Here is a 12616-nt window from a genome sequence, read left to right on the forward strand (position 1 = left end):
CACCTGTGCCTATCCGCACAAGTACATGTACCCCACATGCATGGACACTCACTATGCATAGTTATATGTTGCCTCCTCACCTGTCTCCATTGCACCCTGCGTCTCTGCAGACAGCCCAGGGTGACACCATTGCTGCCCAGCACTGCCACTGCCAGCAGACCTGTGCCAAGGCCCAGTGCACACAAAGCCCTACCAGAATGGAACTCTGCCTCTTCCTGCTTGGCACAGCCTCAGGTCTGGCACAGAATGCCTCCCATGTACCACATGAGAGGAAACTGGGGACAGCTTATTGCTTAGGCTCTGAACAGAAATGAGGGTGTGGCCTCCAGTCAAATGCTATACTTATAATGCTAAGCCATTCAGCTACCCCAGGCTGAAGCAGGTAGGGTGGGGGTGGCTGAGAGCTGACAGATGCTACACACACTACTGGTGCCAAATTGCAGACCAGCCAAAGGCAATGCAAGGCACCAAGTCCCCAGCTCTGCTGCTGCCACACTTGGTAAAAACAGGGACCCAAAGTGACAGAATAGAGGACAGCAGGGAAGGGAGACAAAGATGAGCTTACAAGCCACAGACAACAACACAAGTCCCTAAGAAGCCAGAGCCATCACAACACCCCAATCTCAAGCTGATGGGACCTTTATTTACTCAGTAAATACCTCTTGGGAATGAACTAGGTACCGGGCACACAGTCGCCATAGCAGCCATTACCATACACACCACAGCAACTGTGACTACTCACAAACAGCCCTGAAGAACAGGCCTGCTAGCTGTGCAGTGGTAGTGCATGCCTTTAATCTCAGCACTTGAGAGGCAGAGGCAGGTGGATCTCTGCGAGTTCAAGACCAACCTGGTCTACAAAATGAGTTCCAGGACATTGAGGGCTACATAAAGAAACCCTGTCTTGAATCCCCGCCCCCAAAAGACAGACCTGCTGATACTCTCTCATAAAACGGAAAGGATCATTAAATCCTGAGACCCCAGCCCCTCCCTCCTGTCCTCGTCCCCCCTTTCCCACCTGCCTGTAATTCTGTCCCTGCTGCTCAAGGTCTCAGAGGTACTGGAGGCATGCGGAAGTCTCTGCAGGGTCAAGTGCCATAGCAACTCCAGCTATGCAGCTATGCAGCTGTCTTCTTCCATGCTGGCATGAGGATTTTCAGTTGACATGTGGGGCTCACCTATGCTTCTGTAAGTGCCCCTCCACCATGGTCTTACATAAGGAAGCCCAGTGAACTCAGTGGTTCTACAAGCGAGGCAGGTGGAGTTGTTACTTTGGTCAGTCACTGATGCTCCCTTTGGGGGGAAATAGGTGACTGTTCATGTCTCCTTAAGGAAGACACCTTACCCAACGACATGCAACGTGGAACCTGGGAGAAATGCCCTACCTAAAGGAGCATGTGAACTGACAAGGGTGCAGACAAAAGCTGAAGAGACAGTAGGAAGGGAACTTGGGAGGTCATGACTGTCCCACAGCAGATGAGAGGCCAAGCTGCAGTGGTGAGAAGGGGAGAAGCCCTCAAGTTGTGTGGACAGGCATAGCACATCTTAGAGCTGTGCGACCACTTGAGGTTGGGAGGGCAGAAGCAAGTGCATTCAGAGTCCACACAACTGTGGGACAAGAGGGGACAAAGGCAGTGACCCTTGGGACACCTCAGATGATACTGAGTGCAGAGCAGCCAAGGAGGGAGACAGGGAGACTAGTCCAGGCTAGTGGGGAAAGGGCTCCTGCTGGGTTCCATATACAGCCAATAACCTTGTGGCTTGGCTAAGATGTGAGGGAGGACCAAATCCATGGGCCTGTGGGCCTGCCAATGGTGTTGGCTCCTCCACCTCAGCTGCAGAGAGCATGTGCTGTGGTGGGGATGATGGCTGGCTCACTGTAAGAAAAGCCAGCACAAGCCTTGCACTGAGGAAGACAAGGAGAGGAGCACAGGCAGAGTTAGACAGAGGCAAACATATATTCATTTTAACAAAAATCCTAGTTTGATGGGTCTGCCAAGTCAGCAGAGGAAATAAGGCCAAGAACATGATGCTAATAATGCCTGGGAAGGAGGTGGAAAGGCAGCCTAGAGAAGGAGCACAGACCCCGGACAACGCAGAGCAGAAGCAGAGGATGCTGCTGTGGTGAAAACCTGGCAAGGAAACTACACACACCCTGAGGATACAGCACCAGGGGAAGGCTCAGGTGTGGGGACAATATGGTGTGACCTGAGTCAGAAAGTGTCCCTCAGACAGCTGCGTGGAAAGCAGATGTCTAGAGACAACTGTAGAAAAGAATGATACAGTTTGTCATTTTAACAAAGGCAATGACACAGAGTGACATGGATTCTAGCATGGAAGAAAAAAACAAACACCTCAGCAAGACCTGAGCTAGGACACAAGCTGTGGGCCATTATAGACAGACCATAGCACAGAAAGTGGGTGGTAGGTCAGTCTGTCTGGCCAGCTGTCCAGGGCCCACCCTGGCTGGGTTTTAGAAACACAAGTGTTTGCAACCATACTCTCAGCCTCAGCACTGAACTGTAAGCCAGGAAGCTCAGCCAACAAACTAAGCCTCACACAGGCCTATAGGGAGCCTAGATACAGTCAGCTCGGAAACAAGTGTTGATACAGCCAATCTACTAGTAATAAGACGCCCTGAGCTACAGGGGACGTTTCCTCCCTGTGTCCCAAGAGTGAAAGTATAGACTCAAGGGGTGTTCCTCCAGAGACCCCAGCCATGTCTCTAGGGGTATATGAATTGTGACCAGCAACCCCTAAAGCCTGACCTGGAGCCACTGAGGACAGGCATGTGATCAGTGTGAGCAGGTCCCACAGCATCCCTAAAATACATAGTAGGGGCTGCCATTGAGGACACATGGAGAGAGCTCACCAGATGCAAGCTGGCTCAACTGCTCTGCCAAAGACCATTCATACTGGGTAGAAAGAACCAGGCAGACATTTGAGGCCTTGGCCTGTGTTCCTGACAGGCCCAGGAGCTGGCTCATGCACAAACAGTAAATGGCTGGAATGAGCATAAGACCTGGCAGGGGACATAGCCATGGGAGATGGGCTACTCACTGCTCTTCTTCCGCCCGCCCAATCAACCATAACAAATTCCAGCATCTTCTCCACTGAAGACGTGCCCTGCCCCTAGCCCTCTAACCATCACCAGCAGTCATCTACCAAAACTCATCTTCCAGTGGTGCCCACTGTGAACACCCCAATACCAGGACCATCATATCTTAGCAGCTGCTCACTGTGGTTCCTCAAACACAGAGGATGGCATTAAAGAGGACTATGATGCTGGCCAGCCCCTTGTTTACCATTCCAGACACTAGCCTGTATTCGTTATAGCCACATCCTTTAATATACTTTACCCTCCTGTACACACCCCACCTGAAAAGGTGTCTTCACTGTGGGCAGGATAATTAAACTGTCTAAGGACCGAGTGCTCCTCAGTGGTGGAGCTGAGATTCAAACACAGGCAGCCTGAGTTTGGAGCCGGCAATAATGACTTCCCCATCACAGCTCCAGGATACAGCATGACACCCCCTTGGAGACACAAAACATGTCCCCGCATCATTAATCCTGAGCACCTGTCACTGGCTTTGTTGGCCTCTAGACAGCTCGAGAGCACTATAACTCATGTGGACACGGGCTCACACAGGTGACAAGGCCTCATTATACTACAAGATGCTGTGAGAGGGGGGCCTAACTGCTCTAGTCAAACAGGCAAGAATTATGACTCGGACTCTGAGCTTAACCGCCCTTGGGAGGCAATGGAGAAAGTCAGGGCACAGCCTTTGTGACCCAGATGGGTTATACCCTCCACATACTGTTTCTTCTTAAGGACCCTCTGCTAGACAAGTAGGTATGGTGTTGCGTGTGGCATCATCATTGCGCTACGTGCCTGTCCACCCATGAGGAAAGTGGCTTTCAACAAAGAGGCCCAGACTGGTTCAGCAAAGACCTGGGCCACAGGTACTTAAGGACTCAACACATCTGCCCCTGACCCCCGAATCCTGCCCCATGACTGCAGGCATGGGCTGCTCTGCCCAGCAGCAGAAGACCTTCTGGACTACAGGCATAAGGTAGTATCCATGGTGAGTGGAGTCCTGGGGCTAAGCACATGGTTCATGAAATCTGGCTAGAAAAAGAGTGAGTGCCTCAGCCCCAAGAGCTCAGCTGGCCTGGATGGATGGAGTGGACAGGAAAGGGTAGAAGAGGAAACATCTGCATCCACGTTCCACATCACTACACAGTTTGTCTTCAGTGGCCCTGCCTTACATAAGCATTTCAGAAGGTGCCAGCCTACGACTTGAAGTAGCCCTGGATAGCAGTTGTGTTAGGACCTCCTTGGAGACCTGGGCTCCAACCTCAGCTGTAGCATGGATGCTTGGGAGACTGACAGGCTAGGTTCAAGGTCTGTTTCTACTGACTCCCTGCAGATCCACCAGGGTTCAAACTCACCTTCTGCAAATGAATGAGGGAATGGAGTCCCCAGGCCTGCCTGACACTCAATCACAGCACTTCAGCACAACCTACAGAAAGCTGGCAAGTTAGTAACATAGTGGGGACCTATCTGGGCCCTTGAACTCCTGACCCTAAAGAGCCCCATCAAGAGCAGAGGGGTCTTTTGGGCAGTGCTGGTCAGCCCAATGCAATGGATACTGAACAGAGGACACACCTAAAATCTACACATACACTCCAGGCAACCTGCCAGCTCCTTAGCCACAAAACCAAGAGAGGCATTATCAGCCCTACAAAACAAAAAGCAAGGCTGGCACGCCGAAGAGGGCAGGGTTCCCGACACTGTAATCAGATCCTGTCCGAAGGTACCGAGGATGCAAGGCAGGCCCTGACAGCCCCATCCATATCCATGATCGATGGTGCCTGTGAGCTGTGCGGGATGGGTAAGGAGGAGCGCAGGCGCAGCCCGATGGCTCACGGCAGCCGACCATGGAAATGTACAGACCAACACCTTCTTGGAGGATTCCCTACTGGTGCCCACTAGCAAGCCACCCACCAAGCAGGAATCTGCCCAACCCCCGCTGCACACATGCTGCAAAGGAACCTCTCCCCTCCTGTCCTCACCAACCAGAGCTACCCAACGCCTGGATGCAGTCTCCAACACAGCCCTGCAGAGACATGCTCTCCACTTCAACAGGCCACATTCACCTGGGCAACAGCTTCCTGGTCCTCCTCACCTACTAAACAGGACACATCACCCGTCCACCCATCCCTCCTCCATCCATATATCCCTGTGACACTCTCCCGACTACCATCTCCCATCCCATCTCCTGCTACTCAAAAACACCAGTCCCCTATCAGATGGAAATGCCAGTTCCACCTCTGAGCTTTCACCTAAACACTCAGAGAAAAGAAAAAAACAAACAAACAAAGGAACAAATTCAGCTGAATGGGATAACACACACGCACACACACACACACAGAGAGAGAGAGAGAGAGAGAGAGAGAGAGAGAGAGAGAGAGAGAGAGAGAGAGAGTGAGTGTCAGTCAGTCAGTCAGTCAGTCCAAGGCCAGCATAAGATACACAGGGAACTCCAGAGAGTTCCAGATCAGCCTAGAAAATATAAAAAGACAATCTCAAACAAACAAAAGACTGTTTCAATCTAATGAGTTCAGAGCAGTGCCTGCCCAGCTAAGGATCAAGGTGATCCCATCTCAATGGTAGGAAGTGCTTTCCCTGCTCCTCGCTGGTTGGAAACTCTAGGGTGTGACATCATCTGGCCTTCCTAGACCCAGATGATGTCTATGGCTCAGCCTCCTTCAATGAGGCACATTACAGTTCGGCACCTCACCCACACAGGGCTCAGGTCAGAGCCCTGCCTAGCAGCCTTCCCAGAGGCACAGTTCTGCCCCACATATGCCAGGGCCTACTAAGGTAACTACAGCAACAGGCAAAGGCCCAACTCTAGCAGTTCCTCAGTGCTCCGCAGAGGCAGCCCTACAGAAACTCTCTGGTTTCCAGGCATGGGTCCCTGACACCGACTTACTAACACAGCCAGTGCCGGAAGACACAGTTGACTCATGCACAGGTTGGAGACGTGCTACACACTTGAGTGAGTGTCCTCATAAGTACTGCCATGCCCTTCACAGCAGAAACATGGGGGCAGGAGGGGCAGGGGGCACAAATCTCTCGTCTAACAGCCAGTGGGTAGTCTAGGGGTATAATAAAGAACATGTTTTAAAGCCACAGAAGCAGCAAACATTTGTTTGCAAGATTCAGACATGATCAATAGCTGGGCTAGAACATTGGACAAGGACACAGCATGGTGCGAGTGCAGGCCACTGGCCTGCATAGCTGTGAAATACGACCAGAACCTCAGCATGCAACACCATGACTTGGGGTGGTCTGATGGTCTGTTCCTCCCCAACTACACACCACACACTGAAAAAAAAAAACAAAAAACAGGTGCCTTGCCTTGCCTTGCTCCCTCTGTGCAAAGCCTGGCCTACCCTGTGATACCCTCTGCAGCTCAGGATGTACCATGCTCTCTCCTTCCCACTTCATTCAAATCTGCCCAACCGTCTTTAAAAGGCCAAGGAAAAACACTTGGCCTTTCTGGGTCTCCTGGTCCCATGAACAAAATGGTGGAAACTTGCCCTTGTAAACTCAGGCCCCAAGGGCTGAAGCGCTGAAGCTGCAATAATCCATCCAACCACTGAAGCCAGTGCCGCCCTAGCCACCTGGTTCCATTTGGAACCTGCATTAAAGGGAAAGGCACAACCATGACCTAGCATACAATAGGCTGGAAACATAGCGTCTCAGCTCATCTCTTGAGTGACTCTCCGCACTAGCAAAATAACAACTACCTTAATCTAGGTCACCTCAGTTTCAAGGCTCGAGCTGCGTAGACTTCATGACAACCACCGGTTCCCACCTTACTAAGAGAGCCTCTGCCCCCAGCCTACCAGTGAGGAGCCCTGGGAACCCAGACCCAGCACCACAGCTGTTGCCTCTCTGCTCCTCAGCTCAACAGCCTAGCTCTGAGAGACTCACAAGGCAGGCAGTGCTTAGCCAACTCCACAAGAAGTCTGTTTCCAGGCTACAGAAGCCACATAGAACAAGAGGTCACACGTCCCACATGAACCCAGGCACAGAAGGCCAGCACACAGGAAACCCAAAGACAACCCATCTTGTAAAAACATTACCAGAGACAATACTGTGGACCAGGCCTCTCCTGTCTGAGATCTGCTAACTAGGGACCTCAGCATTCTACAGAAGAAAGCAAAACACAGGTACATCCATGGGATGTCCTGAGGTTAGAGGTGTATCCCAACCCCCCACTCCCCAGCACTGCCTGCCCCTGGCACAGGCTACTCCAAGACTCCAGTCTCAAACCTACATAAACCAAACCACAGGCTGACTCAACCCAAACTGGCAAACACAAGCCAGGTACACTGGGAGGTGTGCCAGTGGCCCGTTTCTCATGGCCCTTGGGCAGACATGGGTCTTAGCATGCCTGGTCACAGCAGCTAACTACTGGGTGCGAGGGAAATGCAGATAGGTTTCCTTGACTTGAATAGTTCGTTCCATTTCATAGTCAGAGGAAAATAAGAGGATCACCCGGCAAACGTTCAAGCTTTAATTCCACATCACTTTTCATGCCCGTTTCATCTGACAGAGGCTTTGAAAGCAAAAGGCAATCTTTATCATGTGAGCTTTCTCAAGTAAATGGATGTGATTATGTCCAACATAACCAGATGCTTCTAGAAGCCAATTTTCAGAGTGACATCAGCACTCCAATGAGAACCCCTCCTCTGGCTAGTAATGAATGATGAAAATGCTGTCTCCCTAAGAAGACAAGACTACAGTTGGATCATCCATGACAACAGGCTGGCTCCATGCTCCTCCTAGTCCTGTCCATGCAAGTCAGCCCACTGGGGCACTAGGTGCTCTTTCCCTGGGGGCTGCACACACTCCTCCCTCTGGCTCTGCAGGAGCCCACACTTGCCTCAGGTAGTGCATACACACGTGAGCATACACACACACATACACACACACACACACATGGGATGACCTTGGTTCACTATGGCAACTCCATCTTCTGACAGTACAGGGTCTGGGCAGGCACACAGCCCAGTTTTGGTCAGTGAAGGGGATCAGGTGGATGGTGGCCACAGAAAAGCCTTCCTTATTCCATAAACACTCAAAGAAGACTTTTCCTTTTTGTCTCTGGACATAGACTAGACTTGGGAAGGAACTTCAAAATCATAAAATTGGCCAAGTGGCCAGCCACAGGGCAAATGGACAAGAGCCCAGCCCAATGTGAGAGAAGACCAAACATGTTTGGTTTCAGTCTCTGGTTCCCAGCAGAGCCCTAAGACCTCTTGGGCTCTACTGGGTGACAGGCCTGTCTGCTAATATGCGCAACAAGTTAATGAGATAAGCTAGTACAAGCCCCACAATGCTCAGGTTGGAGCTAGTCACAAAAAGACTGGAAAGCAGAGGGGAGAAAGTCCACCCCATCCACTGACTTGGGAGTTGGGCTGTGAAACCCTTCACATTAGGATTTGAATACATGGAGATTGATGTCTGCATCAAGGTGGTAGTGGTGGGGTGTTAACCGAAGAAAGCCATGTCCCTGCCTGAAATGCCACCATCCGGTTGCTCCTGGGCTGGATTCTTCAGAAGAAACCAGGAGTCTCAAGGGAGACACTCTCCTGATTCCTGAAAATCCCTGAGCCTGAGAAGGAGTGGTGGGATGGGAGTGTGGGTGACCTGGGGACCTGACACTTGTGACTGTCTGAACAGACCCTAGTGTCAAAGCAGAAGCATAGAGCACACTGCTGGTGTAGGGCTTGGAAAGAAAGCAGTTCTAGAAAAACTGGTGTTGCGAGGACAAGGGCCCAGCAGGCCCGGCAGGGTCTAAGCTGCCCCTGGACTTCCTACTGGACTGCTGAACAAATACACCTACTGCTCATCTCAGGGTGAGATGTTATCACTTGTGATCAAGAGCACAGGCTGGTAGAATGTTCACACCTGTGAGCACACAAAGCTGCACACATCACACATGCATGCATCCAGGGGCCATCCAAAGTCCACACACTGCCTGGAAGTTGCAAGGCTCCAGATCTAGGAGGGGACCCAGTGGTGAACAGCACTTAAATTAGAATTTGCAGAGTGGCTCTAGAATCTCACTGGATGTGGCATATGAGGTAACAACTACTCCCACATCTCAGACCATGGAGCAGTGAGGCACAGCCACGCCTGACACTGTGGCTTGAGTGCACGCAGTTAATAAATGGGTCTGCCAGGAGCACTCATATATAGATGTGGGTGAAGTGAGAGGCCTTCAGGTCACCAAGCGCACTGACCTTCAAAGGGACTGAGGCAGCTCTCAGAAACCCTTGGCTAGTGCTCAAAAGAGCGGTTAAGACAAAAACCGAACCCTTCTCCTCTAGCCTTCTCCTATATCAAGCAAGCCTGCACTACCCACAAACCTATCACCAGCTGTCTTTAGCAGAGCTACACCCGAATAATGCCACCATTATACCCTAGAAAAAAGTTCTTGAAAAGTGTCCAGCCCCAGGTACTATGAAACAGTAATGGAAAACAGACTAGTAAACAAAGAGGAAGGCATGCAGGCAGTACTCAAACTGCCCGGAGCCATCACACTGTCAGATGCCCCCAGGCCACCTACCTGCTGGTGATGCTGTTATTCTTCTCCTTCAGGGTGAGCTCTCGCTGCTGCAGCTCAACCACGAACCTAGAAAGGTCCTCTGGAGTCCTGATGGGTAAAGAAGACACACTTAGTTCCTTCTCTCCCCAGAAATGGGCCACATTGTGCACACAAAACAGAAAACCAAAAGCCACACCATCCACTGTCAATTCAGAGGTCTGTGGAAGTTCATTCTGCAGCCCGTGTACAGAGTGCCAAGTACTCACAGCACCCAGGCCCAAGCACCTTGGTGGAGGTGAATAGACTACTTTCAAAATAAGCCTTGTTGACTCCTAAATGGAGGTTACTCAGTTGAAGACTCAAATTCAGTTCCCAGAAGCCATGTTTAGAACTCAGTGAGTAAAAAGACACCTGGCACCAAGACTGAGGACCAGAGTTCAATCCCTAGGCTCCACATGAAAGGACAGAACCAATACCAGAGTTGTCCTCTGAGCCTCACATGCACACACACATGCACACATACAACTAATTAAACAAAATGGAATTAAACATATTAAGAGCATACAAAGCCAGATGTGATGGCACCTGCTCCGTGCTGAGATGGACACAGGTGTATACCTAGGGCTTCCTGGCCAGCCTTACCTACTTGGTGAGTCTCTGACCAATGAGAGACTCTTACCTAAAACACATGTTGGATGGCATCAAGGAACAACACCCAAGCTTGACCTCTGGCATCTAAATGTGTATGTACCCAGGCATGCACACAAAAGCTTTAACTTTATTCTCGCGATAAAAATAGGAAGACTATATAACAATACCACTGTGCCTAGGAAATAAGATGCACAGAGCACTACCCATGGCTCGGCACAAAGATGACCTCACCCGGCCAGCTGCTTCTGCAGATCACGCAGCAAAAGGAAAGAGCAGCAGTGGGTTGCTATGCATGTACATGCTTCCCAGCTCTCCAAAATGCTCTACTCACCTGTCTTAGTCTACCGTAACAGACCTGGTCTTTTTGTTTCAATTTTCAGTGAGAAAACTAACAGCCAGATACCGCCTGGGTGCATCCATGAGTGTGAGTAGACATGAGGTGGGCCTGGTCATGTGACTGGCGCACAGCAGGATGCATACTCTGAATTTCATGGTGTTTTTAAGAACAGTGTGAACATGCCCAGATACACATGAGGGCAAGTGGTGACGCTGGGTCTGCTTTCCTCATCAACTGTGGCCACAGTGAGCACAAGGCACACTGAAGTCACTACCCACTTATTTGGGAATTCCTACAGCTTCACCCAAAAAGGCAGGCTCTAACTGTGTGATTGTGTGATAAAAGCTTTGAGCGCAGCTGCACAGAAAGCACCTGAGACACCCCACATATCATAAAGCCCACTGTACTCTCGGGCTTTATGTCAAGTCTGGGAGAGCACAAAAAACAGACACTGAGCCAGGAAAAGGTTGCTACCTCAAAGACCTACAATCCTCATGAGCAGGACACTGGGTAGTCCTGGGTGCAAATGAGCTACCCGTCCAATTGTTCACTGTGCAATGGACTGAACTCTGACCTTACTACAGCCCTGTGTAAGGGGCTGGAAAGACAGCCCAGTGGTAGAGTACTTGCCTAGTAGGCATATATTCTAACCCTAACATCCAAAACAAATACATGGAGAACCTCTCTCCTCCCCCCTCTCTGCAACATGAGGTCATAAAAAAGCAACCATTTGAGAGGCGGAGGATGAACATTCACCAGCACTGGACCATCTACTTGTAGACCCATGAAAAGTCAGTTCCGGTCCCCAAGGCCTCACCTGTGGATCATCTCGTGATCCAAGGAGGCTAAAAAGTTGTTCTTGACAAAAGGCCAAACAAGTGTGCCAGGCAAAGGACACTCAAGAAAGAGCCAGGCATGAACTGACTCTGTGGCTGAGTTACATACATAAGAGTAAATAGTATGTCTATTCCTTTATTCATAGACTGTGCCCTGGTGGAAAATGTGACACAGTGAAACTGTGCTTGCCCAAACTGGTGGGGACAATCGAGGGTGTCTTCTATGCACTATGTGAATTCTGAAGAGAATCCGCAGTACATGTGTATGTAAGTATAAATAAATCCCTCCTGAGACAATAAAGGCAACAGGGAGAAAGGCGCCACGAACACCAGCTCAGAGCAGGGCACTAGCTTTATGCTGTCAGCCTGGCATGAGCCCTGGCACCAGGCTGAAGAGCATAGGATGAAGGGCACGCGAGAGAGTGGGGGTGGGGAGCAATCCTTAAGAAGCCCTGGGAAGATGAGGTGGTGGTGGCACACACCTTTTAATTGCTGTACTGGGAGGTGGGGGGGGCACAGAGACCAGCAGACATCTTGACCCCACAGGAAGTGAGGGTGGCAACTGTGCTACCTATGTGGAGCCTCATAGGCATGGGAGAGGGCTTTCGAGAGTTGTGGAATCACAGGGACTCATCCACACGCGCGGTCTTCGCCTTGTCCACAGCCCATGGACCGCCAGGTACTGGCCGAGTAAGTGGCTGTGCTTCAGAAGCCTCCTGACCTGTGTGCTAAAGCTGCTCAGAGAAGCTCCCAGGCACTCGAGGGATTAGCCAAATGCTTTCAACTACACGGCGTCCCACAGAGTGCCACTTTGGCCTAAAAATACCACTGCCTGTCCGGTCCAGCGAGCGTGACACTCGCACTTCACAACTACAAAGTGGAAGGCACTCAGGGTCTCTGGGGCCTCCAACACATGGATGACAGGGGAGTGACAGTTCCAACTGCAGCCCAAGCTGTGGCATCTGCTGCCGAACAACCGTGGCTTCAGCTGCACAGCCTTTCACGGTCTGACGGGGGGCTCTCGGGGAGAGGTCTCTTTGTTCCATGAACAGCTGAATTGTGACACAAACTCAGCTGCAGGCACAGAATGCCGGCGGCCTGAGCCCGCTAGTTTATTTCTGAGGCGAAGACAGTTCCAGCCCCAACCATGGCTATTTTGAGTT

General features: G+C 50.9%; 1 protein-coding gene across 3 annotated transcripts in view; it reads right to left on the reverse strand.

Moving 5' to 3' along the window:
- Positions 1-12616, reverse strand: part of Mad1l1 (mitotic arrest deficient 1 like 1) — a 317003-nt gene that overhangs the window by 243972 nt on the left and 60415 nt on the right. For all 3 annotated transcript variants that reach the window (XM_029477688.1, XM_021162520.1, XM_021162521.1), the window contains exon 10: positions 9651-9737. In XM_029477688.1, the coding sequence (XP_029333548.1) occupies positions 9651-9737 (87 nt within the window). The remainder of the gene's footprint in view (positions 1-9650; positions 9738-12616) is intronic.

The sequence above is a fragment of the Mus caroli genome, chromosome 5 (assembly GCF_900094665.2).
Source record: "Mus caroli chromosome 5, CAROLI_EIJ_v1.1, whole genome shotgun sequence".
NCBI classification, from domain to species: Eukaryota; Metazoa; Chordata; class Mammalia; order Rodentia; family Muridae; genus Mus; species Mus caroli.